The following is a 19528-nucleotide window of genomic DNA, read 5'->3' as shown; positions in this document are numbered from 1 at the left end:
TAAGCGACAGCGCGACCATCGTAGTGATTTGAAATCACACCTGAATAATTCGCGCAATCTGGAAGGAAGGCCATCGGTTGGATTAAAGGCGGGACCAATAAAGTAGAAAACGTTACAAAACCGCCAGTATGAAAACCGACGGTACAGGGCCGCGCGCTTGCCGTGATAAATCGATTTCGTGTGAAACGAACCGTGAAAAATGGCGGGCAGTCGCACGTGGAAAATGTGTTTCGGCTGATAGCGCTTTCGACGCACTTTCTCTCTCCCTCTTTCTCACAGGGCTTCGTCAGCTCCGGTTAATGCAGTTGACCCTATGCAACCGTAAATCTAATCCCGCTGCCTCTGCCGGACGCTGGTTAGGCCGGCTAAACGATCTCTTAAAGGTCACCGAAAGAGGCTAATGTAGCGTTAAATAATTTTAAAACTAGGTCAAAGAATTTTTCTCAGATAGATCAAGTTTCGATCAAAGTTAGCCGCGCACCCTCCGAGATGCAACTTTTTTCCACGCTAATTTTTTATCTTCCCTTTCTTTCTCCATGCTAATGATGAAATTCATACTAACTCTAAGTACCTGAAACGCGTGACTGAAAAGATAAGTTATTTACGATGCTGAGCGATTGTTTATTAATCGAGCTCATATCTTTGCTTTAAATTAGACATTAAACAAGGTAAAATGTAATTAAAGTTCATTAACTTTGGAAGCAAAAATAATTTAACCCGATAACCGTTATGTAAATCTTGTTAATTAAGATATATATAATTGTCAATTGTTCATTATTAAATTTTCGTGAAGTCCTCATATTTTCTTAATTTAATATAAATCGCGCGTTATTGTGTCAAAATTAATAGTTATTATAATAGAATGAACAAAAATTTGTACACAGTTCAATAACGAATAAACTCAAGAGTCAGTAATTCTTAATGAGTATATTCGAGAAATAGAAATACAAGAATAATTACGCGATACTAAAATCTAAAATCGCAAAATCTAATTTATAAATGTATTTAACGCATAATACGGGCAAAAGGTATTTATAAATTAAGATAAATGATTACACAGGAAACGATTAGAGGCGATTATGCCCTAAGGAAACCACTGTTGTTCTACACGATATAGAATGAGGTCAGGGGAGCCTCAAGATTGACGATGCGGAAGCATTAAGGAAGGGCAAGGTCAATGATAATGTTCTTATCGCGGTTCTGAAACAGCTGCTTGCTTATCGCAGCCAGGTTCCCCACCATTAAACGTTATGCGCATTGCGTTTGGTTCCGATAATCTGATCGAGCAAATAATCCTATGATCCAGCACAATTTCGCCAACGTCTTGGGCGTGTTTCTATATTAGCATTCCACTTAGCACTGTTCTTATTGCATACTGTTGAAGTTTGAAATTCCTAAAAATACTGAAGTTAAAAAAAAAGAAAAGAGGAAAACTTGGGAATATTTTGCCAATGAAGGATGCATACCGATAATTTACAGTTTCCAATCGCTTTACAGCTTCAATCACGTTTAATGTATTTAAATTTTGAGTGGTATTATCGCTTAGTAATATTTTGCAAACCGGTTATTGCCCTTTAATTCGAAAGCATTGATCCGGAATCTGTCATGAATTGAATTCATATTTTTATCACAGTTTTATATATGAAATGTTCCGTAACTGCTGGTAAATGAAAGAGGATTTTTTCACGATTCTACGCAAACGAAGCAGTAAGAAATAGTAGTAATGAGTAATACTTGAACAAAATAATAAGTTGAATTAATTATCATGTATATCATCGTTTTATTTTCGAAAAAATTGTTGTTAAAAACTGGAAAATTAAAACGTGTTTTTTTTTTTTTTTTTTAAATTTACACGTCGATAATTTTTCTATGGAATTACAAAAGTTAATAATAGTTTTTTTCATAAAACACGCTGTATAACAGAAAATAAATATGGAACATTTTTGTAATACGCCCATATTTATTTCCCTTTAATTTAATTTTCGTTCGCATTCCTTTTAATTTAAATTTTAATTTCTCTCTCGGATTAGAGAAAAGTTTTCCTAATTGATCAATATGCGCATTTATTTTCATTTTTTTTTCTCCTCATCGTGGGTAATTTGACGGGAAGGTAACGCATAGCGATTCGAGCGGAAACATCGAGGCAAAATTTCATACGCTGCATATATTGCCTGAATAAGCCCGCGTCCAGCCATTCTTTATTAAAGGGCATACCGATCCAGAAAGCTTCAAGGCCTCTGTGATGAATGTAAGGCCGAGCTCTCGTAACCTAACCCATCCCAACCTATCCTCTGGTCTACGTTCTCACCCACCTACTCTACCCTGCGCACCTAAAGGACGTACCTTTAACTCTGTTTAACTTCCACCTGAATTAGCTTTCATCTACCTTGCGGGCCGTTCCACACATTGTTCTCCGCAATCTAACTCAACGTCGTTTACATTTCGCAGTGGCCCGTGCTAATGTTTAAACCCTTCACCGTTCGCCGCGGATCACTTTGCTCGGTGAAATATCTATTACCTTACAAAAATTTCCCGCCGCAGGCATTGTTACGTTGTTACACACATACTGCGGATTGGTGAAGCGAAATTTTGCAGAAATTACTTTTTGAATCTGTGGCAGTGAGCGAAATTATTCAGCGCTTTCATGTAATAAGATTATTTTGTGTATTTTACAAACTTTTGTGTTTGTCATGCTGATTAAAATTACGTTGAAATAAGTGTTATTTCAAATTAAATGAAGAAAAGGGTTAAGATTTCTAATAACTTTAAACTTTGAGAAAGAAAATCATGGCATTTAATTAGGAATTAATCTAACTAAAGGACACAAACATGAAGGAAAATGCGAGGAGATTCCGAATACGTTCACGATACCGTCATTATCGCGTAATAAAGCTCAATGCGCGCTGAGAGCGCGAAGAGCTGTCTTATGCTAAAAGCACTTCACTTCTATCGATCGAATTTGACATCGCGCGTAACCGACAATTTGAAAAAGGAGGAAAAAAAACGCGCGAAAGACGTCCAACGCCCAGCCCCCCGGTCGGCAGCTTCCGTATAGCAAAGCCTGAGCTTGTCTGTGCAATAAGGATCCGAAGCATTACAGACAACCTAGGTCGGTCCCGTCCCTTCTCACCATCAGACGGAATGTTTTGCATTTTAAGAAGGTGTCGGATATCCTTTGCGTTATCCGAAGACAGGCCTCCCCCGTCGCCCGTCGCCCGTCGAGGAGCAAGAGCAATGGGGAAAGAAGGGAAAACGGGTGGAGAGAGAGACACAAGAGGCACAAGAGCGAACCCTCCCTTGAAATCCGTAGTAATTCACGGTCCTGTATTACGTGCCAAAAAGAACACCCCCACGACCGATGCTGGCGGGGTCGCATTACAGTGAACGAGCGAAGAATCCATGCGAGCGGTGTTTAGCAGTAGAGTTTCGTTTAACATTTATTTTAAATGCGCGTTACTTTTACTCACCCCGAATTATAACCGCGTTAAATTCTTATGATCTTACATAATATTAACATTTTATATATTTTACGGTCGAAAATAAACTTTATGGAAAAATTCACGCTGGATTAACTTTTTCCTCTTGAGGCTTGTTTACTAAATTATAAAAAGTCGTCGCTTTTTTCCAATTAATTTTGTTTAAAGTGTTTTTATATATAAACCTGCACGTTTAACGTTCCTATCGATCGTTTCCAAAACAATAGTTGTTAAAAAGTTAATAGAAAATTTGATTCTTTGAAATCTGACAGTTATTTTTAAATATATGTAATGTGATTTGTAATTCGTTGTTTTATGATGTTGAATATTTTGATGCGCTAGACAATTTTAACATTAATGTACATTTTAATATTTCTAGAATATTTAAAAAGATAAAGGCTAAAGGACTTTCTTGACATCTCCGCTGAGGAAAATTGATAAATAATTGATAAATGTTGAAGGCGATGAAAATTCGGAAGATCCGCAACGAATAAATGAAGGAGTCGAAAAATAATCGCCGGGAAACGGATTGGTCGGGCTCTTGTGTGGTCATTTTCTAGAGGACTCGAAGGACAATCGCATTTAATCGAGTCGTCGTTTACCGAGACTCTTGCTTAAAGGAGATCCCAGATGAAACGAGAGCAAACTCAATCGTTCCGGTATCCAAGAGTCGACAAACTCTGTTTTTCTCTCTTCCCTGAAAACCGTCTTAAAAAAACGGTACTTCCTTCTTCGTAAGATACATTTTTCAAGCCGTTTTTCAACGGTTCACTTTTATTGAATAATTAAATGGATATATATATATATATATTAAATCGTTAATTTATACGATGAATTATAGATTCTACCGTGTAATTTACTCGAAATTGCTAAGTTTGAGAAAAAAATGCCAAGACAGCACTTATTCCAAAGAATTACCCGAAAGATTTGCGACCGCGCCAAAAAAGTACCTCGAGAGACAGATGTATGTAAGGAAAGATGAACGGATATTTTAGCTCGCCGATAATTATGCCGTGTAATCCCGAAATTACAGTTTAGCTGTGAAATTTACGATGCCCATCCATCGCACACAAGTCTTTCATTCTGTAAAATGGGGTTTCAACTATTTTTGGCAATAGTACAGAGACAAGAGAGCATTTAATTCTCTGTGAAATTTATAGAGTTACCCTTCCTATCCGAAAACCATTCAGGGATGGCTGACATTATTTAAACTTCGAAATCATCTACGTGATATTTTCGCATGTTTTTGCACTGTTCTATCAAATCTTTCCTGTACGATACTATATTCTTTATCGATCTCTATTTTTTTAAGAATAATATATCTTGATTTTTTTGAAAATATATAAGAAATGTACCCATTTATTCTTGTTTATATTTTGGCTCTTTGTAATAGCTAGCCATTTGTATCAGGCTTATTTTGCGTGATATTTTTCTCGCGAACATTGCGACACTACGGGAAGATGGGTTAGGTATATTCTTAGGAGGTTTAAGTTAAATTGAAGCGCTCTTACCTCGAGAAAATGTTATCACCGGCGCCGACAACAACGCCAGGGGCTGTTCATCGAAATGGGATTACTTTTTTATTAAAGGGCCGCGTGATACGCATTTAGGTTTCACGGCGTATAGCAAAAATTAAGCCCAACCTTTTCCGTGTTGCGATTATGTAAAACTTTAGAAAATACCGCACCAAATCGATTTATGGAAAAAAAAGTCAAGATTTATTTTATGTACAAAAAGATTTTTTTAATTGGGTTTATATGATATAAACGATGTTAAAGATATTTAGAAAAAAGAACCAGAGCGCAAATGTTGATGCATCTGAAATCGCTTCCGCAATCATTCTCAAGCGCTTCAATTCGTTTTGCTTCTATAGTGATTGAAGAGATAACGATCGCAAAAACGCCAAACGCTTCAATCCGTTTTGGATCTTTTTTGATACAGCTAATCGCATTTTAGTTGATATAAATATTTACGCGCTAATATCTACGTTCTGATTCTTTTTTATATGATTAGTGAATCAGCGATTCTATACCGCAACTTTCACAAGTATTCTATGTATATTAATTTAAACAAAGTTTAACGTTATTAGAGTCTACTAATTAATATATTTATTAACCAGTTTTAATTGAGGACTGACAAAGTCGTATGACTTGGGTTTCACTCCGATATAATTTAGCCAATTGTGTTGTAAAATCGAGCGAAAAAATTCGCGATTGTCTCGATTCATTCTTCACGCTGGCTGGCGGCGCGCGGGCGCTCGCAGCCAAGCGCGGAGTCGGGCTTGAGATTTATAGACGCGCGGAAGGGATATCGATCGTAGGCCCATCGTGTATTGTTAGTAATTGGAACATTTATGAGCCAATCAATCACTTCTGCTGTTGCAGTCCCCCCTATGCTTTGGATACCGCACCAATTGGTCGGCGCACCCTTGGGTTACTCCGTTACGCTGGAATGCTATACCGAAGCTCATCCGACTTCTTTGAATTACTGGGCGAGGGAGGACGGCCTAATGATTCACGAGAGCAGTAAATACAAGGCTACGTCGTCACCCGATCGACCTTCCTACAAAACGCACATGACGCTCACAATATTCGACATACAGGTGAGTGCTTCTTGCGTTTTGCTTAAGGCAAATTACTATTCAATTTGCTTCTCTCGAAACTAATTTCATGAAAAATTTCTAAACGATTTCTGTACGACTTGTAATCGTGTCGAAATGACTCGTGAGAAAAAAATCACATATTTTTGCCTGTCGAACAAAAAAGTTATTAATTAACAACAACAATAACGCGCGCTTTTTCGCTCTTCAAAATAATAACGCGAGAAATTGAGCGATGCAAATTTGCTGGCGTATATAACAAATTAGGAGCGTACAATAATAATAGCAAAACACGCCGTAATTGTTGCAAAAAAGTGCGTGGCTTAATCGCGTGCACCGCGTTAAAATTCACGATTGGATAATAACACCGTATCGTAAATCACGACCGTCGCACGTTGACGATGGGTGCGAGAGAGCGTAATAAAGTACTCCTCTGTAGTATCTATATGTAAAATAAAATAAAATAAAAAATGGGTAATATTGAAGTTTAAATAGCGATAATTACTATATGGAATATTAAAATAATTTACCACTCGACAATAACTTGATATCATTGTTGCAGAGGACATAATTGTAGCCGCTAATTGAAAAAGCACTTTGATTGTATTTCTAATTATCAAACTCAATTTAATTATGGTAAATAAATTTATAATTATAAAAAGGTTATTAAAAGTCTCTTCGTATACGCTTTATACTTTTAAGTGTACTTTATTTCATAATTACTCTATTAAAATTTCTTCATATATTAATAATTCGTTCGCCGGTTTGCTTTCAGGCAGAAGACTTTGGTAGTTACAAGTGCATCGCCAAGAATCCACGTGGAGAAACCGACGGAACGATTCGCCTGTATAGTAAGTATCTCATTTTGCTTCTCTCTCTCTCTCTCTACGCCCCGAGCCATCCCGCAGTACCGTTTACTAAGGTAATGACGGTTCGTCGCGAGCTGTTTGGCGCGTTTATGTCGTGCTGTCATTCCCCGGTTGTTTACGAAGTCGGTGAAGACGGTCGGCTCTCAACGAACTACGTAATTTCTACGACACACCCGTCGACGGATATACCGTGGTTTCTTCGGGCAACACGCTGGGCGCACACGGTTTGACACGGTTAACTCGCGCGGTGAACGCACGCGCGTGACGATCTTCCTCTTAGACAAATATACCTACGTTAATTACCTCGGCCTAATATTTGCCAACAGATCGCGATTCGTGGTGGCACTTTCCTCGAATTAAATCGCAACATAGTTGGCTACAGTTTAACGCGGCTGTGTAGATACAGACGGTTCTAATGTCGTTTTTATATGATTAATTTTCAATATTACTCGCGCGTAGAATAATTTTTTAACGCGACGGTTCAAATATGTAGCGTATCTAGCGTGTTGAAAAAATTTTTTTTTTTAAATTTACACTGCATTTTTTTGAGTCGTCAGTATCCTCGCATTACACGTATTTTCAGCATGTGCGAAATAAGAGAGAATAAAATGCGTATAATCCAACATAGAGAATTTTATCTATTTTTAATAATGATGATGCACGCTAGAAATATGAATGAAATATGATCGAAGAATGCACGTATGTGCTTCATGAGGAAAAAAAAGTATAAATCGGAACATAAAAAACAAACAGAATCGGTCAATCGACGGCGCTTACGAAAACGAACGCGGAGAGGAGATCACTCCATTAGTATGGATCGGTTTTTCGCATTAGCGACATTCAAATGAAGTGAGCGTTTAGCATAAAAGACTACCAACAAGAGAGGAGGTGGCGAAGGGTAAATCTGTCTGGTTCGATAGAAAATAAAGAGAAAAATGATTGTTCGATAAATGCAATATTTTCTGTTTCGCTGTCAACTCCAGAGCTCACGGATCTCCGTGCATAAATATTTAACAAACTAGAAAATTCTTGGGTATCTGGTTTATTTACGTAAGAAAAATTGCACGAGAAATTGATATTTTCGTAGAAATAAAACTTGCATTACACACAATGCGCTTGAAAATTATTTGTAAACTATATTTATAAAAATATCTCCTTTCTCATAATTAAAAAGTTTTTTTATCTTGAGTTTATAATTGATATTTCTTTCGAGCCGAGTTGGGTGGCAATTAGCGTCGTGCGTGTCGTCCGTATCGCGGCGCAGGCAGAATAAAAATCGTTCAAAGTGCCCGTTCGACTGTGCACGCGAATGATATTTTTCTGAAAGAACCATTTTTTTTTATCACACGCCTCAACGGCGCTCAAGTTAACTGTTATCACAACGAACACGGTAAATTATTGAGAAAAGCATTTTCGCGACGAAATCCTATATTCCGACCGGGCGATTCGTTGGGCTATTGGTCTGGCGCTAATACTGAATTATTGGTATTCCCAAAAGGGATGCAGGATTAACTGCGCGCTAAGAGTCATGCTCCATAATCAAATGCGCTGCGGAGTTGTATACGAGCGTCGCTATAATCCTGTTCCGAGACGCATAATCGCTAATTATTGCAAACGTTTAAGAGTCGACTTATGTATATTTGTCATTAATGTATCGTAATACATATGCATAATGTATGTACGATTTGTGCAATCGGTATAATTTCTGCGATTTTTGCGAACACGCTTATCGCTTGCATCGCTCGTCGGTGTGCAGCGATGCTCGCATAACAATGAGATTGCGAAAACGCGAAGGGAATGCAATAAAATATTCTTAATCATAGAATCTCGATGGAATCTTTCATAAGCCAGGACCGCGTGTGTAAAATTATGCCGGCTGTCCGACGGAAATTAATATTCTCATATCGCGCGGCGGGAAATAAACAACAACAAATAAGGGAGAGGTGCGCGCACTTTTCCGTCCATTTAAAGTCATCGATTTCGAATCGACTGCGACCATTCCATTGTTCCGTCTCTGAGAGCGAGAGGATGAGGGAATACGAGGAAAAAGCCGGACTAGAAAGGAATTCGAATTTCTCCGGGCTTCTCCAAAGGAGAAATAACTTCGAAGAGGTCCAACGGAGGCTGGGCAGGGATGTACGACGGTCCGGAAAAGAGAAGCAAACAAACCCACTTCGGTACAGTCACTCAACAAGCATCGGAGGTTACGAAACCCCATCGGCAAGGAGGAGGAGCGAGGAAGGTCGCGCGACCGGGTTGAAATTAAGTGGCGGCAGTTAGAGATACGTCGGACGAGTTTTATTAAGCGGCATAAAAAAAGAGATTTGTGAACTGACTGAAGGAGACGGGCGGGACACCTCCTACGCGGCGTCGTCGTCCCGCGAAACGCGGACGATTCCGGTTGCGGCGAGCTCGTCTGGCGGCAGTAAAGAATAGGGGAGACAGGCGGTGGGGCCGAGATATGAATTTATTATTAAGGACCGCCTGAGGGGCAAAGTACCCCTGTTTCTTGATATCCAAGCGTGTCTCGCGCCCGCGTCTTACCTCGAGAGCCTTTTTTTCCATCGCGTCGCGTGCTCCTCTCCCCTGCGAAACCCCGTCTCTATTTTCGCCCGTCCCGCACCCCCCGTAGAGAAGCTCGAATTCCTTGGCTAATTTATTCCGTAGTCGAGTCAAACTGCTATTTGTAGCGGCGTTGAAGCGCGGACTTAGTGCGCGAAGAGTGACGAAAGGAAGAACGAAGGCGAAACTTACGACGCTCCCGGATAGTAACAATATCGTATTCATTCGGCTGCTCGTCTCCCCCCCCCCCCCCCCCCGCATCGTATACATAATGCAACGTCCAACCTTGCCGCGTCGCGCGCCGATTCAACCACTCTGTGTCGTCGCTAAGACGCGGATTTAATAAACGGCCGTTACGCGGGCGCTTTGTCGGCCTTTATAATATCATTTTTCGCTCCCTTAATTCGGACATGCTTGCTTATGCATAGAGTATTATCTTTTTATGCGCGGTCTGTCGGGAAAAGCATGTGGTATAAATGTACCGCCGCAATTTTTTTTACTTTTTTATACTCGTAACTTACTTTCCAGCGATTACAAACTGTATTTAAATAATTAGTTATTACTCTTTACGAGTTTCTCAAAATTACCGAGCGCGCCGGTAAAAAGTGTATCAAATTTTGTTCATCCTGCTCAAAGCCATTTAGGCTTCTTATTTGTACATAAATCATTATAATTGTTGTTATTTTTACAAACTGCATTGTTTTAGCGATTGATTTGTTACAATCTTTAAATTCTCAACGTCTGCAATTGTAATTCGCAGGGCAATTACAACGTGACTCACGACGATAAAAATTCTTTAATACTTAACAAGCTCTTGATGAAATTCTCGCAAACGGAAAACTTCCCGTTGTCTCAAATTCCTCCCGCAAATCTATACTGAGTTGTCGGACTTTGAAAACTTTCGCGGTCGCGGTATCGTGGCTCGCAAAGTTCCATGAGCTCTTTTCATTTGTGGATTTGAGAATTTCACTAACGAATTCTTCAACGCGTAAGATGCAAACGAAATCGCAGCCGGGCGTGACTTTGATAAATTTGTTGTAAAACTCTTTTCACACATGCAACCCGAACCATCCGGTAACACAACGACACTTAGCACAATTTTGCTCGCTAGAAGGAAGGAACTTACAAGGAGGAACGAATTTCGCCGAAAATCTCATTTAGATTTGGAAACGTTGCTGGGGAAGCATTTTCTCGCTGATATTCACGGAGAGATATTCCGCGAAGTTATATTCTTAACTTATCCGAAGTGCTGTGAAGAAATATTCATTCTCATTTTTTTTTCCAGCCATATTAGCATTCGAGATCTCTCGAGTAATTTTTGCACGATTATTGCGAATATTGCAGATTACGAAACACAAATATGTTCCGTTTGCTCTTTCGACACTAGCGGCGTAAATGTACGCCGTCTGATAAAGTTTGTTGCGGCCGCAGAGCACACATACACATGTACACACACGCCACCCTAATCTATGGATTCGACGCGTCAGCTGGCAACAACTGTTTCGTATTTTTATATCGCCGTAACTCCGGAAAAAGTTAATGTTATTTTTGGCAAGTAATCGATGATAATTCCAAAAGAGTTAATTTTATTTTTGCAATTAATGATATCTCGCAAATTAATTATCTGATATCAATAATCTTAAGTTTATCAGAAGTGCTAGAATCTCAGTCTTCTCAAACGAAACTTTCAATCCACTTCGATTTATTTGCACAAACATATTGATGTTTACATCGGCTCGTGACGATCCTAAGTGATCCTGATCTAAGACGGAGCCGTCAGAGCAATCGCGTGACTTACTACTATTGATCTCTGCTGATCAGTTGGTTACAGTAGCATGATAATTACGTAATTGCTTACGCGCGCTACATTATACACATGCGCGCCTCGTTCATCATTTATAAGTGGCACGCATATGCCAGATTATCGAAACGTAATAACTCGCAAAAAATTGATTGCATGAAACGATGAAAAGAGATTCATCTGACAATTATAGAATATTTATTTATTCGTAAATAATATTTCATTCACGAAGCGTAATCAACATTCGATGTTGATCGATGATAATTGTTTCGTGCTATTATATTTCCATTGAAAGAGTATTTAAAAAAAAAATTTTTTTTGTTTGATTGCGTAAGTTATAAATGCTATCGTAATTAAGCATTTTTTTAAAGCCGTTTCAGCGAAATGAAGATTGTTCACGTTATTGCAGCAAAAGCGATAAGTAACAATAGCGCGGGCGAGTACGCAGTATAAATTCACGGGTGACTGCAATTCTGCAGGATTTAACCTGCAGTATAATTTACAGTAGAAATCGCGTGAGACTTCCCGTTCGAGGAATTTGCCAATGAATTCTTTATTTCGGAAGGCGAGCGAACATAACTACTTGCACGGTAGCGAACACTTTTAGACGGCGCGATACCGCAAAGTTCTCTATTACCCTCGGTCGCTTTAATTATGAATTGATCAGACTTCCGCAAACTCGGCAGACACAAAACGGGACGCCCCACCGATAGAGCACACCTTTCTATAACTTCGTCAGTGCGCAGAGGCGTAAAAATTTTGTACCGGGTTGTATGGAGACCCGCTGTCTGCCTTCGGGGCATGAGTTCGTGCCGCATGGCCGAAACTTTAACGTGGAGAGCCTCGGGGTCGCTTTGAAACTTTTGTCCTCCTCGTTGAGTCGCGATTCTTACTAACCCCCCCGATTCAATAAATTATTTATGATGCAATGGACGAGCAATCTTACACTCTCGTTTGCTAGCTACGAAACTGCGCCGTTCCAGCAACCATGGCACTGTAACTTTGCCGATACCCTCACCGCAAACATTGATATTTATTTATTTGCTTATCGACTTTAAAAAATAAAAATCTCTCAAGGAAAGCACGAGAAAAAAAATGCGCTTAGCCGTCGTCGTGCTTTTAGAGTTATTAAAAATTTTTAGAAACCGCACTTTAAAATGCGATAACAAAATATGTATTAAAAATGATCTGTATGTTGAAGTGCGAGATGATAATTGCGAAAAAAATGGTTCGCGCATAACGGTGTAATATATATATTATATTATGTAACCTAAATGACTTCATTTAAACAAAATTAATCCACGTTATTATAACGCACTAATATTGCATAATCGGAAGTAATGTGCGCTGGTGTCGCGACACGGCATTCTCACTTCCACGTCCTGGAAATTGGGAGTCCATTTTTAATGGACGCATTTCTCTATACATGCGAAGTAATTATGAACGGTGGCATTGTTACCTAAATTCGCTGTATGCTTTATTCTGATTGCGGAGTGAAAAAAAATCACGCGCTATTTTGCAAATTCTAAAGTTGCGGCGTCAATCAACGGCGAAAATGAGGACCGATCGTACGTTTCGCTTGTAGAATTGAGTCACGAAATCTATTAGTGCATCCCGAACGATTTTCCATATTCTTGGGGCAATCATGAATATTCATAGCAACTTTGTGGCACATTTCCGAAAGTGAGAAAATCTTAGAACGACGACGAGGGGAAATTAACTTCACGCCTCGATGCGGTGCAGCGGAGAGAGTTGCCGGTTTCCCAACGCATTTTTGTCTCTTTACTGTGCAAATTTCACGTGGTGTATTTTTAATGGCCGCACGGTTGAATTAATTGCGGAGTAGCGGACACTGCTTCGTTACACTTCCTGAAAGGTAAATTCGTTAAATGTCTCGTTCTCACCGCACTCGCGGACAATATGCGTGCACACATATTTGCGTATGTATAAGCGTGGGAACGAGCGACAAGTACTTTTTATGAGAGATTGTACGGATTTGTCGCGACGTGCAAAACCGTAAAAATAGGTCAGCGGAAAAATCGGCGGGAAATATCTTCGGGAACTAACAACTGCTTTGCATGAACGTATCAATACGTATTTAGTTGTTTCACGTGTATCCATTTTTTATTAAGCCATTATTGTTTCCGCAGTGTACACTAGGTATTGTTCTGCATATTTTTTTGTGGCATAAAAAAATTAGATACGCGCGTATAGTGTGTTGTAATAAAATTTTTATAAAAATTTGGATTTCCACAGCATACGCTGTTTTTCATGCGTTCGAAATATCGGTAAGAGTGGCTAATGCGAAATCCAACAATCCATGTTATTTTCTAAATGCTAAAATTCGATCTCTCTCTCTCTCTCTCTCTCTCTCTCTCTCTCTCTCTCTCCCTTTTCTATATTTAAAACTGTGTATTACATCTAAAAATTGGATCTTTGGTTTTACATTTCACGCTCTGTCAAATGTAATAGATCTCACGCTGTAACTTGATTCACAGGCGGGAGGATGCGATGATATGTGCTGTCATATTCTGCACCTTGCTAACGATATTTGTCGATATTTCAAATTATTCAGGAACGTTATTTTCGACAACGATAATAGATAATAGATTCGCGTATCATTTTACGTAACCTAAGTAACCGGAAGATTCCGCGAATTACTATTATTGCGTTAAGACGGTGTTTATGTAAATTCGACGTCGCGGATACTTAGGAATAATTAAAATACCGTCAAAAATGGAACACGACGCCGCAATATTGTCGCCGGTTAAATCGAAGGGGACGGCCGAAAACAAATGACCGACAAAGAGGGAAAAAAGACTTACATTCTATTGCGACGAGCCACGCAAAGCAAGCTAACACCTATAAAAGCCGTTCCAAACTGGAACCCATCAATCCAGGGATTCTTTCTGCGGTCCCTATCAGTTGCGTTTCCGCCGGCGGACGCGCCCGGGATAATGAAAGAAAAAGTGTCGCCGTCTGTGTCAGCTTTAATTGTCATCCTTTATTGGACAGTCGCTCGTTGTCACGTCGAGACAGTCGGCGGAGACGTGTAAGTTCGGATCACTCTGGCACGCATCCGCGTCTCCTTTCTGTTTGTCTCTCTTTTCTTTTCCAAAGAAAAGAGGGTTCTGCTTCGCCTTCTTTCTCTCTCTCTCTCTCTCTCTTTCTCGCTCATTCAGCCCCTTTCTCTTGAAGCTCTCGTTCACTCGCCGGCCCCGCGGGGGATATCTCTGAGAAAGAGATACCAAATGAGAGAGCGATGGAGAGTCGCTTGTATAATTCATGGGACCACCCGACGTTCGTGGTCGATGGATCAACCCGCCATGCCGCTACACCTTTCTCTCTCTCTCTCTTTCTCCCTTTTTTTTTCTTTTCTCTTCGTCCAGTCTTCTTGCGATAGTAACCCCCGCAGCATCTCAATGCTGACCGACCAGCAGATTAGCCCAAGGAAATTGCCAAACTTCTCTTCGCTCCGGCAGGAAAGTCGATTCCGAAAGTCGTTCCTCAAACGGCCAGTAACATCGCCGCCGGGCGGCTGCAACCCTCCGGCTTCTGTCTCTTAAACAAACTAATGCGCCGTAACTTTGTCCCACCCTGCCGATGGCTCTTACGTGTCTTCTCTTCGCGAGACGAGTGCTAATTCGGATAAAGAAGATTCGGTACAAGAGTGAAAAAATCAAATAATATTTGATCTGATGAGAAAATAAATCGCTGACTAAAAGTTTTGAAATTAATTTCACATTTTCCAAAGAATATCTTGTAATGCAGCAGTAATTAAATAAGATTAAATAACTAATCTACAAGTCTGCTATATAATTATTTCCACTAATTCATTCCATTTCTGTATACCAAAGTTTTTCTTACATCTCGAGAAATGAGATTAAACATATAATAAATGCGAAAATGATGCAAAAGTTACTTTTACGTTCGTTTAATGAGCGAGACTTTCAATTATCAATGACATTGGCGATGTACAACACGTAAATAGGCGAAAGATGAGACGTCCGCGGGGATGGCAAAAAGGCCCAACCGACATCGAACCTCAATCGACATCGAACAGTTCGGCAAATGGAAATATGTATCTACGTACGGTAATGCGATTAAAGGGAGGGAGGGGGTCGAGGAGGGCGTAGAGCAGAAGGAGGAAAACGGAACCCGCGTTAAAAAGAAAATCCTCGTAGGAGGAGAAAATATTTCCATAAAATCCGCGAAGACGATGCCTTCGAGGAAAAGCCAATGTTAGTTCTCGTTCGGTGAATTCGCTGGAATCCAAAATCCGTCCTTGCGGTTTGTCGCTACCCGCTCCTCAGACGTCGACGCGATTTCATTCCGCGCCGTAAAATATAAGTTTTCCATAGATCTCCGAGACGCTGCGAGAGTATCGCGCGTTTGTCTTTCGAAGCGCGGCGATGCGTTCACTAATTTTCCTACCTTTATTTATCAACGCATCGCGTTAATTATAACGAGAAACGTTTATTTGCGCTTCGAAGACTTTGTATATTTGATGATAATAATTTTGTTCCTAAGAACATCGCGTGATTATTTACCGAGTTTACGTAGTCGTCGTTGAATTGTATATATATGCAAGTAAAAAAAAAAAACTAGCTATTTAAACTTTACTAAAGTAGCGTTCTAATACCTAAATCAATCATCTCATTGGCGTACTTTGTTAAAGTTGGCGTTCCATTTACACACTTACCGATTACCCTACGTGTTGCGCGAATCTTCACTCGCGACAGGATGAGCCCCGAGGCGCGTGTCGAAAGCAGATAATATGGATAGAGAACTCAGACAATAATAATCCTCGATGTTTCGCCGGGAGAGAGCTCTCGTAGTTGTTATTTTGAACGAGAGCGGTTGCTTAGCAATAGCGAAAGTAATTCCGCATCGAATTAACTGCATCTCGGTTCTCAATTGCTTCGTAGAAAAGTATCGAATAGCAGAATGTACACACCAAATATGATAATAACCTAGAATTAAAAAAAATCAATTAGAAGAGAATTTAAAAAATTTTATTTTCTCGAAAACATGCTAATTAAAATATAATGCATAATTTAATAATAATGGTATCGCGCAAAATTGGATACAATTATTAAAATTCTTGCTAAAATAATATTAATTGAATAATTCTTTCAAACGGCGAAAAATAATTCATTGCTGCAAGAAACATACTTATAACAATGCGAATTATTCGCGATATAAATGATTGCGAATTTATAAATGAAATTTCATCAATTTCTTTTTTCACTCTCAAGTGCAGAATGCCCAGTAGTATGAAAAAAGTCGCGTTGACGAATTAATCCGTTGGGTTTTAGTGATGCAAAATTGAAATTTCCTCTATTGGCTACGGCAATCAAACAATAGTCCGGTTAGCGCATACATCAGGCCAGTCGGACAAACGACGACGTGTCGTCGAGTATTTAGTAGTCGCGCGTCGAAATCAGGAAGCCGGAAATGACAGCGGCGGGGCGGCGGGATCCGAGGTGGCAGACGGTAACGTATCGAGAGCCAAAGGAGTGGGAAAGGGCCGCGGGGTATCGCCATAAGGGAGACCCGCTGACGGCGCTAAGATTGATTGGAGTCACGGGATGGAAAATTAACGGTCTGGCCCGGGTGGTCCAGGGTTGGGCAAAAGGTGCAGGAAGGCGCCGCAGTTGGGGTATGGCGCCGTGACAGCCGCCGCATACTAATTCTCCACTTCTTCTCCCTCCCCCCCGTCCTGCCCTGCCACGGTCTCTCGCTCTCTTCTCGTCTCCACCGACGAGAGAGAGTTGCCTTTAGCTACCTTTAACCGCGCGCATCCACGCCCTTCCGTTCGGACGACGACTACGCTCCGCGAGGAAAATGCCTTCCGGCGCGGGCACCAACGGCTACTTTATCGGGATCACCGTTTGGAAATACGGGCGCCGGACAAAGGCAAGCGACTTGATAGAATTATAACTATGTTACTAGCCACCGCGACCCTTTTGATCGTTAAGGGACCTATTTACCAGAAGCTCGACACAAAACGTGAAACTCGTCATAAAAGGAATCTTACGCCGGGGATACCGCCGCCGCGTTCGCTCTGGCTCGAGAGAAAACTCGCACACACGCTGCGTTCGCTCTCCCGCTCCTTTGTCACGTATGGGACGCGACGCGACACGCCGGCAACACGTCGTAGAGGAAGCCAGATCTCTCGCAGCCAGTGGCTCGGTGTAATCCCAGGGGGTATCAAGGCGGATCGTTGCAACATCCGCCTTGAGACTCACCTCGGTTGGCGTGTTAATGGATCGATGCGCAGGACGTGTTAATGTGACGAACCGTACGCCGGTAATTATCAAAGAGGACTTTGACTCTGCGTTTGAGAAGACGGCGCGGGGTCGATGACGGGCGAAGATGCGCGCCGGCAGGGTGTTAATACAACCTGTGTATACATACATCTGACCCTATCGCTAATTGGATCAAACGGTCGGCCGTCTTCGATCGATATGTTAGTGAGGGATTTCGTCACGAGTAATTACAGTCGTGTAGCGGGCAGCTGCTGACAAAAGCATCGGTAGCCCGGCCATTGTTTCGCGGGAATTGGGTTACGCGATCGTAACCCAACGAAGCTGGCAATTTCCTGCTTGTCGGAGGCCGCGACGAGATTCGATGACGCCTACGGCAAATTATTTCCTACGGATCCAACGTCGATTTAGTTAATGATCGCGGTCCGACCGCAATAATGGCAGCATTGACGATTGGTGGCATCGGACCTGCTCTAGCGCATCCGCGTACGATGATTGATTTACAATTCAGGCCGCGTGTAATTAAGTTACGTACATTTCGATATGCAATAAAAATATATAATATCATGTGGAACGTTTGAAATCCATCGTTCTCTACCAGAGTTAGGTCAGCTCAAAATACATTTTTTCGCGATAAAAATGAGGAAGAATTAAAATAAAAAAATATGGAATATCGAAAAAACAATTTTCAATAAGCAAACAATTGAGGATGCGGAATATTTTTGGCGTGCTCAATTCGAGAAAAGACAATGAAGAGTATGATTCTATTCGTTATTTAGTTTAAATTTATTCTATTGGAATTTAACTTAAAGCTCATTTACACAAAAATATCTGTATTAGAAATTGGAACGTGCATAAAAAAATAATCTTCAAGATTTTTAATATTTTCTAAAGACAAATTATTTTCGAATCGGTTAAAGGAATTATATCTGAAAGCTTCGAGTAGGTTGGAAATATCTCGCGTTTTAAATAATGTTGCATACTTTTTGATTTCGCTCTCAATTCAATACTTTGAAACAATGACACTTGTTAAAAATAGTTAAAAATAATTCTTAAAAATTCCCCGTGTTATTATTATTCAATTTTCAATTTTCTAACGCGTCTAGTTCAGCTTATCTAGATCAACTTTGATGCTGTAAATTTATTATACGTCTTGGTACATTCTACAAATGGATTCATTGGTTTCCCCAGTTGTACGTAATTCATTCTACACTAGGATACGCTAACAATTACTCGCGCAATGAATAACATTTACACTAGACAATATTTGAACGTCTTGCGTACTCGTTGTAGCCGCACGGTGGAAGGGGAAATTGGATGGCAGGCAGATGAGCGGATGGGAAAGGGAGAAACGGAGCGTTAGTGACGTACCGATGAAAAGGGATGATGCTATTAGACTAATTAAGGCGTCTTAAGATTGTAATGAGTTCTCCTCGCTCACTAACGACGAAAAGACGAAAACATACAAACTTTGAGCGGAGCAAACGCAAAGTGTTTGTTCTTTTTACAATGTTTCTATCGAATTCCACTTCTTACAATATTTCCTTGCAAAATTACTGTTAAATTAAAAAAAAATAGCACAATTTGTCGTGTTCGTTTGTGACGAATTTTCGTAATAATTTTGAACGGTCACCGTTAACGATCAGAGAGTTACCCATTGCGACCCGTATCAAAGTACCAATCTCGATACATTGAACTCTTTGAATTGATTAAATGGCAATCGAGTTTCCCCGCATTTCTCGACTCTGGTTCGTTAAAGACACACGCCATATTAATCGGGCATAATGAAAGAGTTGATTCGTCGGCAGAGGCGCGTTAACTGGTTCAATCATCAATCAGCGCAGTGAAGCTAAATGGTCAGGACAACGGGTTTTAATATCTCCTGAGGAAAATAAAAGTTAGCGCGATAAATCAAAGGTGAAAAGTCGCTGCCTTACTTTCTCTCTCTCTTT

The 19528-nt window shown here is 40.4% G+C and overlaps 1 protein-coding gene across 2 annotated transcripts in view; it reads left to right on the top strand.

Moving 5' to 3' along the window:
• Positions 1–19528, top strand: part of LOC105679095 (lachesin) — a 146259-nt gene that overhangs the window by 110330 nt on the left and 16401 nt on the right. For both annotated transcript variants that reach the window (XM_012378895.2, XM_012378896.2), the window contains exons 6-7: positions 5861–6078; positions 6851–6926. In XM_012378895.2, the coding sequence (XP_012234318.1) occupies positions 5861–6078; positions 6851–6926 (294 nt within the window). The remainder of the gene's footprint in view (positions 1–5860; positions 6079–6850; positions 6927–19528) is intronic.

This window comes from Linepithema humile, chromosome 2 (genome assembly GCF_040581485.1).
Source record: "Linepithema humile isolate Giens D197 chromosome 2, Lhum_UNIL_v1.0, whole genome shotgun sequence".
Taxonomy (NCBI): domain Eukaryota; kingdom Metazoa; phylum Arthropoda; class Insecta; order Hymenoptera; family Formicidae; genus Linepithema; species Linepithema humile.
This window is presented reverse-complemented; position numbering and strand designations above follow the sequence as displayed.